We start from the raw sequence: 10,820 nt of genomic DNA on the forward strand, positions 1-10,820 counted from the left end.
AAAGAACCCAGAGTGGTGAGTGGAGCCCCACAATGAATGTACAGAGAATGAATCAATCAAAGAAATGCCTTCATTTGTCGCGTGATACAGCAAGTTTCCTGCCCCCTTCTCTAACTACACAGAGAAGACCCTAGGGCTCACCTCTTCTGCCCTGAACACAGGAGGGTCAGAAAAACAATAACTGGTCAAGGGAGGCCATCAAGTTCTTCCTAAGAGCTTCTCTGCTTCCATACAAGGCATTGTCATGGCCTGTGGGCTCTGTATTTGCAAACTCACCTACTCACTAAAATTTATAACCCCCAAATCAACCCTTGTGGCCCTTTCATGATGGTTCACAGACATGTGCAAATGCGGAGTGGCAAAAACCTGACTCTCCCTGTGCACACGTTCCTAGCTGAGTCCGGTGAGGACATGCTCTGCCTTCTTATTCCAGCTTTCAAACTGTAAACACGTGTCTTTCCAGGGTCTGCTTAGTGCCACGTGGGTCACGTTTTTGAGGTGCTTTCTGTTGGTGAGGGCAGTATTTAAACTAATGCAAACATGGTACTGAAAGGCAGTCTAGTGATGTACCTTCCAAAGAATATACCTGAGTTAGATAAACGTCATTCAGGCATGCATTTCAGAGCTGCTGGCTGTGAGTCAGCGCCAATGCATCAACATTATGTATTAAATTCAGTGTCTTCAAGTGAAAACACACATAAGACAAGGTCATGTATCTATCTGTTGGTGAAACTGTTCTGGCCCGAGGCTGGCAGGAACCTAATCCTATACTTCTCCTAGGAGCAATGATTTTGTACTCGCTGAATTCTGCAGAGACTTTGTGAAACTTAACTGCCACACATATTGATAATTGACTTTATTGTTTGATAACTTTGATTTATGAAAAAGAGATTTGGACAGATCATCTTTGTATTCATCCATCTCAAAAAAAATTTTTGCATGCCCTCTTAAAAATAAATTTCTATATCCTACCAAGAGTGAAGAAAGAAAGCAGAAGAAACACCATCAGGTGCTCACTGAGGGCAGCTTACATGGGTGTCAAATGCAGAAATTTTGGCAGGAGACGGGACCCGAAGTCCACCTCAGATGCGACAATGGCTCCAGGTGAGCAGGCAGGCAAGATAACTTGCCTGACGCACCTGACGCACCACCTTTGTACTGGCTCTGAAACGTCTAAATACCTAACATCATGTTTTATTATTCTGAAAACTGGGTAGCCTAAAAATGAGCCACTCACGTTCAACTCTTTATTATATCACTCCGAAATAACTTTTCATTCTTTGTCATATGCACACATATATTAGTACAGGCATCACTTTTGGGGGGGTATTTTCTCAGGGTAGTCAAATTTCTTTTCCATAATATTTTATTTTGAACAATAGTTCCATTATTTTCAGCTGACAATTCAATACAGTAAAGGACCCAAGTAAAAATGTCAAATAATTTGCCCATGGTGTACTATCAAGACAAACAAAGAGTAGCCCGAAGTGATTAAGCTTACACATATTTACTCTCTACAACATCTGACATATAAAAATGCAGGAAGCATTACTCACTTTTTCTGTTAAATGTGGGGCCCTGTGAGCAAGTATATCTCCCTCTTCATACTGAGGGGTACAGAAAAAATAGTCACTCCTACAAAAAGACCTGGTTTTTAAAAGAAAGAACTACTATAACCACAAAGTCAAGAGCAATGCATCTAAACAGGGTCAGAGCTTTGCAACCTCTTCAGATAAGAGAACCTGCTTCAAGGAACATCTGAAAGCATTCGGAAAGAAAAGCAAATATGTTTTTATAAAATGCCACAAATGATTGTGACTTTAAATGGTAGTAAATGAAAATCTGAATGCTACATTTCTAAGGCATTAAAGCTACAATAAGTACCAGAAGTAACAACTAGCACTGAAAATTGGTGATTGAATCAGTGTTTTTGTTTTTGTTTTGCATTTTCAATTGAGGTAAAGTTCACATAACATAAAATTAACCATTAATCATTTTATTATTTTTTAAAGATTTTATGCGTTAAATATTTTTAAAATTTAAATTCAATTAATTATAAAGATTTTATTTTGAGGGGTGCTTGGGTGGCTCAGTGGGTTAAGCCTCTGCCTTCAGCTCAGGTCATGATCCCAGGGTCCTGGGTTCGAGCCCCACATCGGGCTCCCTGCTCAGCAAGGAGCCTGCTTCCCCCTCCGCCTCTTGTGACTACTTGTGATCTCTGTCAAATACATACATAAAATCTTAATAAATAAATAAATAATGATTTCATTTTGAAGTAATCTCTACACCAAACAACTCCAAGATCAAGAGCCATGTGCTCCACTGACTGAGCCATCCAGGCATTCCAACCATTAGTCATTTTAAAGTGTACAATTCAGGGACACTTAGTACACCAACAATGCTGGACACCATCCCCTCTGCCTAGTTCAGGACATTTTCATCACCCCAAAAGGAAGACCCCCTCCATTAAGTTATCATGCATGCCCCTCCCCCAGTCCACCATTCCGTACTTTGTCTCAATGGATTCTCCTCTTCCAGACATTTCACATCGATGGACTCATACAGCACAAGGTTTGTTGTGTGTGGCTTCTTCCCTTTACCATGATGTATACGAGGTTCATCCATGTCGTAGTGGGTGTCAGTGCCTCATTCCTTTGTATGGCCGAATCATAGTCCATTGTATGGATGGACCACATTTTGTTTATGCATTCATTAGCTGAGGGACATGTGGTTGGCTTCTACCTTTTGGTTACTGACAATCATACTGCTGCTATGAACGTTTGTATGTTTGTATTTGTCTGAATGCCTGTTTTAAATTCTTTTGGATTTAGGAATTGCTGGGTCATGTGGTAATTTTATGTTTAACTTTGATGTTTTTTAATCTCATGATTCTGCCCTGTGTCAGTATATACATTGCTGATCTCTTTGCTAATTCCTTTCTAAAAGGGGGTAAAAACCAAGGTCTTGAAAAACCCTGTATTTTTTAAACATGTTAAATACATCCAAATAAATATTTGCCTCATTACTTTAAAAAATTAAATGAAATTTAAATTATCTGCTTCTGATTTAATACACTAGTTTTCAATGAGACTAAAGTAAATGCTATAATTAAATCAAAACATTTTAACACATATTTATTGCTTCCTAAGAAGATACTGTATGGTTACATTACCAAAACATCTCTACTCGGGGAATGAACATATACTTGTCCCTACATTTAAGACAAGTCAAAATATTTCTACTTACCCACAAATAATATATTGCCTGTGTTTTACTGTTGCTCACCAATTCTTTATTATTTGTTGGATTAATAGTAAGATAGTTCTGAAATACAAAGTATGGAAATATATTACATTATGACAAATTTTCTGTTTCTCTATGGCTAAGCTAAACGTTAAAAAATAAATAATATTTATATTATATTAAATAGCTGAGTAGGAATATAAAACAGAAAAGACAACAACATTTTGCAAGCAATAGGAATAGAATTGAAACCCTGAACGTTAAAATTAATGGTCTCAAATGTGTCCCCTTTCTTATTTAGTCTTATTTATTATAATTCACCACCTGTAAATTGAAACAAGCAAAAGTAGCACAATATTCACTGATAACCTTTACTCTGTGTCCTTTTGGACAAAAACTGCTACATACACATTTCTAAATTTGACAAGGCCACAAGATAACTTGGAGTGAATGCCAAATACTGGAAAGAGTTTCTGATTCCTGCCAACACGGTGAATAGCATGGACTGCCTGGCTCCCTTCCCATAAATCAACCCTGTGGTAACTATGCAAGTGAGGAAACCACAAAGTGCAGAAGCTGAACAACAGCCATACCACCATGGAGCTCCCTGGGGAGTCTGAGGCACATGTCCTGTGGGGGTATGTGTGTGGGAGGGGGTGGCTGCGGCCTGAGGTGAAGGGATGCTGGGGGCAGCCCTGGGAGACAGCTTCTAGAAACATGACTTAAGTTCCCTTCCTGCCACCTCCACATCATCACCTACCCCTTGCCTGCTCCAGGAATGTGAAGGAACAGTGCCAATGTTTGAGAAGTAATTTCAGGACAGCACAACGGCTTCAGCAGGGGCGGGGTGGTGGTGGCCAGGGAGGGTGGCTGGGGGTGGGCAGAACTGTAGGAAGCAAATGCTTGGACAAGTCCTCAAAAAGGCTTGAAATCAGCCTCAAATCACTGCAATTTGCGATGCGATTAATCAGTTAATCTCGTTAACTTTGCCAGACCACAGCAAGAAGAAAAAGTGAGTCTTCCTTGAAGGAAGGTACCGTCCTGAGCCTCAAATTATTCCTAGACTTCTTAAAGCATGACCCTGGGTATCCGATGAAACACAACCAGGCATATGAAAGAGACATTTCCAAACGACTGACAATCGAGAGGGAAGCAATCATCAGCAAGAGACCCCAGGAGATGCAGGGATAACATCGACACATGCAGACTTGACAATAACTGTGGTCACGATGTGCCAGAGAGTAGAGGGCAAGATGGGCAATCTCAGCAGTAACTCTATTTTTAAAAAGAATCAAGTGGAAATTCCAGATCTGAAAAAAAAAAAAAACTGATTTAAAAAACTTCAAAAGATAATTTAACAGAAATTAAAATATAGCCAAAGAAATAATTAGTCAGTACAATGGGAAGATAAATTGTAGGAGAAAATGTCCACACTGAAGGATAAAGACGCAAACGACCAGATAATATAGACAATAAGAGACATAGAGCACAAGACGGGTCTAATGTCTGTATAACTGGAGTACCAAAAGGAGAGGAAAGAAAAAAAGGTGATAAAAGTGATGTTAAAAGAAGTAGTGGGAGAGAATTTTGCAAAACTGAAGAAAGATATGATATTCCAAGTTCAAAGAACTCCAGAAGATATGTTTTTTGTTTTTATTTTTTTTTTTTAGATTTTCATTTGTATTTATTTTTCCTTTTTTTGTGAGTAATCTCTTTGCCCAACATGGGGCTTGAACTCACAAGCCAAGATCAAGAGTCACATACTCCACTGACTGAGCCAGCAAGGCACCAATTTTGGATTTTTAAAAAAATCAACAACATATCCATATACATAGAGACACATCCTTAAAAACTGCTAACAATTAGCAGAAAACCTTAAAGGCAGCCAGAATGGGGCAGGAGGGGGAAGACATACATAACTTTCAGAAGAGGGAACAATAAGATTGATAGTTGACTTCTCAATGGAAATGGTGTTAAGTCTGAAGACAATAATATCTTCAACAATTGGAAATAACTACCACCCTACAGCCCTATAGTTAGGGCAAATAGCCTTCAGAAACAAAGATAATTACCAAGAGAAATGAAAGCATATATCCTACAAAGACTTGTGCATGAAAGTTCATGCACCTTCGCTTTCAACAGCCACAAACAGGAAACAGAGCAAATGTCTTTTAACAGGTGAGTCAGCAAATTGTGACATATCCATTCAATGACTACTCAGCATTCACATTTTAAAGGACACATAAAGAGGAATAAAGAGGAATAAACTATTTTTGCATACATAGATGGATCTCAAAAATTAAATCAAATAAAAAAAATTAAATTGAATAAAAGAATTCAGCTCCCTCCACAAAAAGAGTCCATTTGTGTAAAATGCCAGGGAATACAAATGGACAGACATTAATTAACAGGAGGGTAGATGCTGGAAGATGGATGGAAGGGAAGCTTAGTGTTATCCCCATCACCAAGGGAAGCCACTCAAAGACTTTAAGTAAGAGAGTGATAGGATCTGTCCAGCTCACTTAAGAACTGTTGCTCTGGCTGCTGCAGGAAGGCAGGAAGGACTGGGACAAGAGTGTACACAGCTCAGCTGGAAGGATGTTGTAGTTATGCAGGGAGCTGTGGTGGCCGTGGAAATGGAGATGGGAGGAAGGATTTCGGGTGCATCTTGGGAGTGCACAGGACTTAAAAGTCACGGGAATGGATGAGAACACCCAGGAAGAAGGTGTCGCCATAAGAGGAGCTTCCACAACTCAACCCTGAGGATGGCCAGCATTTAGAAAGTGTGCAATCAAAGAGGACAAAACCACAGAGGAGCCCAGGGAAGGTTGTGAGCCCAGAGAAGGTGTCTTCAGCACCCACTGGGAACGGTGCTCATGCCGATGTAATAGTGCTCACTTCACTTGGAAATGCCAGTGACTGTGATAAGCACAGACTTGGTAGAGCTGTGGGTAGGTGGAAGACAGATCAGAAGAACCAAAATGTTCATCATCAGTAGGATAGATAAATAAGCTATATTATACTCAGAGTAGAAGAGACTAGATCAGCATGAAAATAGTGAATCATAGCTCAGTAATCAAAATGGATGAATCTCAGAAAGAAGGCAGACAAAATGAAGCAATTATGATTCCCGATATGCACCAAACAAAACAGGAAAACAAAATAGAATAGTGCTGAGGGAGGGGAGCCTGGCTGGCTCAGCCAGTAGAGCCCACAGCTCCTGATCTCAGGGTCCTGAGTTCCAGCCCCATTCTGGCTGTGGAGCCTACTTTAAAAAAGTGGTGGCGGGGACCAGGGTGTATCAGTTGGTTAAGCATCCGACTCTTGATTTTGACTCAGGTCAGAATCTCAGAGTCCTGGGTTCGAGCTCCACATCAGGCTCTGCACTCGGCATGGAGTCTGTTTGAGAGTCTCTCTCTCCCTCTCCACCTGCCCCTCCCTGCTCACATTCTCTCTCTCTCACTCAGAAAAAAACAACAACAACAAAAAAAGGAAAGTACTGAGAGATACTTGCTAGACAAAAGTATACAGGAAAGCATGGGAATGTGTAACACAAAATCTGGGACACTAGTTAACTAGTTAACCCTAGTTAACTTGGAGATGGGATTGTGGAAGGAGGACAAAGGGATTTCTAGGGTTTGGGTGATGTTCTTTCTTGATCGGGCAGTAAACACACAGGTGCCTTTTGTTTCATGCTTTAAAATGTACACATTTTGGATGTATGCCTCCTTTAGCAATGAAAATATAAAGAGATAAAATATTTTGGGCACAAAAGAATAAATGAGACATGATGAAGTCAGAAAGCAGGCACAGACGGCACCTCAGAGATATGTAACTGTGAGGAGGCACAGAGAGCCAGAGCTGGAAGGAGACGTGCCATGAGTGGTGTCCCCCAGAGACAGGGGAAATGAACGCATGTGTGTCTGCCCAGGGTATAGCCACCTAGCGGAGGGAGAGCAGATTGTTGCAGGAGAGGGCCTCGGGTGCCCGAGAGGAGTGGCGCCTCGGGTGCCCGAGAGGAGTGGCATCTCGGGCACTGGCCGCTCCTACACGCAGAGGGGCAAGAGACGGTGGTGAGGATGAAGCAGGTTGTAGGCTGGGAGTGAGAACAGGCCAGCGTTTGTATCCGATGGCCCCCATTCTCTCAACACAAAATGAGAGAGGTCATCAGCCAAGAGGAAGAGGAAGGGATGGGGAGGGATGAAGAGAAGGTGTGAGACAGTTCACTCTAGAAACGAAATAGCCAGCCTACTAGAAAGCTGGGCTGTGCTGAGAGCTCGCTCACCCTTTGTGACTCAAGCCCAAATCGAAGGGCTCAGTCCTGCTGGGCGGGCAGGAATGCAGAGCAGGCAGAAGATGGCAGAAGCCATCCAGACTTGGGGCCTTGCAGCGCTGTCCACAGCACATTCCTCGGGACCGAGATGTTGGTTCATCTGTTCTGTCTAACCTGGCAGCCACTGGTCACAGGTGACTGGGGAGTACTTGAAATGTAGTGACGCCACGGAAATGAATCTGTAGTTTTGTTTGTTTGTTTGTTTTTGCTTTGTTTTAAAGATTTTATTTATTTAATTGACAGACAGAGATCACATAGTGGACAGAGAGGCAGGCAGAGAGAGTGGAGAAGTAGGCTCCCTGCTGAGCAGAGAGCCCCATGCGGGGCCCGATCCCAGGACCCTGGAATCATGACCGGAGCCAAAGGCAGTGGATTAACCCACTGAGCCACCCAGGCGCCCCTGAATCTCTAGTTTTATCTAACTCTAACTGACTTAAGTCCAAGTAGCCACATGTATTCAGCAAAGTTTCATGACACAAAATCCTACACATAGCAGTTGTGTTTCTGTAGACTAGCAATGAAAACCCACGGAGGGAATGAAGAACACCAATCCACTTATGATAGCATAAAAACCCTAGGAATAAACCTTCGGTGGAGGGTTTGTTTGCTGCAAAGGACACTGCTGAAGGAAACTCAAGAAGATGTAAGAGAATGGAAAGACAGCCTGTGCCCATGGATTCTTTTGTTTTTTTGTTTGTTTGCTTGCTTTTAAAGATTTTATTTATTTATTTGACAGAGATCACAAGTAGGAAGAGAGGCAGGCTGAGCAGAGAGCCTGATGCAGGGCTCGATCCCAGGACCCTAGGATCACGGCCTGAGCAGAAGCTCAGAGGCTTTTTTTTTTTTTTAAGATTCTATCCATTTATTCCAACAGAGATCACAGGTAGGCAGAGAGGCAGGCAGAGAGAGAGAGGAGGAACCAGGCTCCCCACTGTGCAGAAAGCCCGATGCAGGGCTCAATCCCAGGACCCTGGGATCATGACCTGAGCCGAAGGCAGAGGCTTTAACCCACTGAGCCACCCAGGCGCCCCGAAGCTCAGAGGCTTTTACCCACTGAGCCACACAGGTGCTACTGTGCTCATGGATTGTTAAGAGGACAACTGCCCCAAGCAGTCCACAGATTCAACACAAGCTCTAAAAAGTCCCAGAGTGGTTTCTTGAAGCAGCAGAAAAACTCACTATGGCCAGTGGCTACTGTATCAGCTCAGCTTATAAAAGCTGTGAGGAAATTTTTTGCAGAGACCTAGAGGGATGATGGGGTCCAGAAGGAGAGACATGGACATGAAGCTGCAGCATGACATGTGCCCGGCTGAGCCCAGTCACCCAGGCCCTCTGACTGGGTTCAGGGTCCTGCACCGAGGTGAGCACTTTGCACTGTCTGGCATATTGTAGGGATTGAGCAGCCGTATGGTGAGCGAAGGGTGCAAGGATGAGTAAGACGACATAGAATGGAAGAGTAGACTTGGTGGGTGTCCTTGGCAAGTCACTTCAGGCAAACTGAGACTAATAATTTCTGGGTCTCAGGAGCAATTAAGAGCATGTCTAGAACAGGAAAGGCCGCTGGCCCATGACTTCAGAGAAATTACCTAGTACTTAACAGTAGCTGTCCATTGTGTTACTAAAGAACTCCTTCCCAGCACATTTGCATGGACTGCGGGAGATACTTGCTGTAACAAACGTAGCAGAACCTGGCACATAATACATGCTCGAAAAAATATTGCTCACTATCAAGAAGAGTAAAATGAGATCAAGGATATGGCCGTGTTTTGTTGTTGTTGTTGTTGTTTGTTTGTTTTTGTTTTTGTTTTTACAAGCGCTAGTGTACCATAACTGAACGCCAGCAAAACCAAAAGTAGGTTTGGACCTGGGCTCGGTGTGACTGTAAACTAGCTTTGCACACTCAAACTGAGCTCACCTGAACACCATACTCTTTGAGGAGGTTGAGGGTACATGTTGGCATTTCCACGGCTAAGGTCCACCTCCAGATGCAAACGTCCTGTGAGTGACAGCAGATAGAGGAGAATGAGAAGGTTCCTGAAGGCTGTTGACAAACACACCTCTCGTGGTAGCTATGTAACTTTGGCTCGGGAACATGGCACCATGAGCTAAACCCCAGGAAGAGAACCCCCAACGAGGGACCATGGGGTCCAGTCCTTCCCTGAGAGCATCACATCACTACGTGGCCCGAGCAGAGCTGCTCACCAGGACCCACTTGACAGGCCGGCCAGCCCACTGAGGCCGCTTCCACATGCCCCATACCTGGATTTCAGCATCGGAGATGGTTGCCAGATATTTGGCATCCCAGGTGATGGCTATGGTCCCGATGCCATTGCCTTCTGGGCAGCTGTCAATATTGTGTGCACAGGAATGCTGCAAAACAGGACCAGTAACACCCATTTGTGGAGGTCTACCTTGCTCCCCAGAGGGACTCGCTTCAAAAGCTATGGAGGAAACAAATGTGGTCCATCCATACAACAGACTGCAGTGCACCCATACAAAGGAAGGAAGTGCAGGCCCCTGCTGTATCAGGGGTGGACCCCCCAAAACATCAGGTGAAGTAGAGAAACCTGACACAAAGCCCACACGTTGTTCGAGCTCATTGATATGAAGTGTCCAGAATTAGAAAATCCACAGGGACGGACTGGCATGTCAGGGGCTGTCAGGGGGAATGGGAGGGATTACTGATGGCTTTAGGTTTTCTCTTTGGGGTTTTGGAACTAGGGCCACCCAGGGGGCTCAGCTGGAGGAGCATGTGACTCCTGACCTCAGGTTTGTGAGTTCCCGCCCCATGTTGGGCATAGAGATGACTTTAAAACAGCAGTTGGAACTAGATACAAGCAGCGATGGCACAACATTGTAAACACGCTCAAGGCCACTGAATTGCAGGCTTCATGATGGCGAATTTTACCTCATGCGAATTTTACCTCATTTTAAAATATAATAAAACTAACTCAGCATTATGCAAACGTGCTGTTTGTTCTCTTCTTGAAGTTGACTGTCACCCACTATTGAGCGCTGATTCTGGGCCAGGCATGAAGGATGCAAATAAGGAAAAGAAGATGCCTAGGACAATACCCCAGCTCTCCGGAAAATGAGCGCCCTCCCACCTAAGTGGGAATGAAAATAAGCACAGGCTTTCTAGACAGCAACTTAGCTGCATCTGTCAAAATTTTAAATGCACACACCTTAGGACTGAACAATTCCTCTTCTACAGTTTTTTTTCCCAGAAAAATAATAGTGAAAT

At 43.3% G+C, this 10,820-nt stretch overlaps 1 protein-coding gene across 1 annotated transcript; it reads right to left on the reverse strand.

Moving 5' to 3' along the window:
- Nucleotides 1-1,360: 1,360 nt before the first annotated feature.
- LOC125085568 (cilia- and flagella-associated protein 251-like) lies at nt 1,361-9,973 on the reverse strand. The gene is made up of 4 exons (XM_047704050.1): nt 9,836-9,973; nt 9,492-9,572; nt 3,247-3,324; nt 1,361-1,607 (listed from the first exon to the last, which is right to left on the reverse strand). The coding sequence occupies exons 1-4, from the start codon at nt 9,971-9,973 to the stop codon at nt 1,515-1,517; spliced, it is 390 nt and encodes a 129-aa protein (XP_047560006.1). The 3' UTR covers nt 1,361-1,514.
- Between the last annotated feature and the right edge of the window lie 847 nt (nt 9,974-10,820).

This window comes from Lutra lutra, chromosome 15 (assembly GCF_902655055.1).
Source record: "Lutra lutra chromosome 15, mLutLut1.2, whole genome shotgun sequence".
In the NCBI taxonomy this organism is placed as follows: domain Eukaryota; kingdom Metazoa; phylum Chordata; class Mammalia; order Carnivora; family Mustelidae; genus Lutra; species Lutra lutra.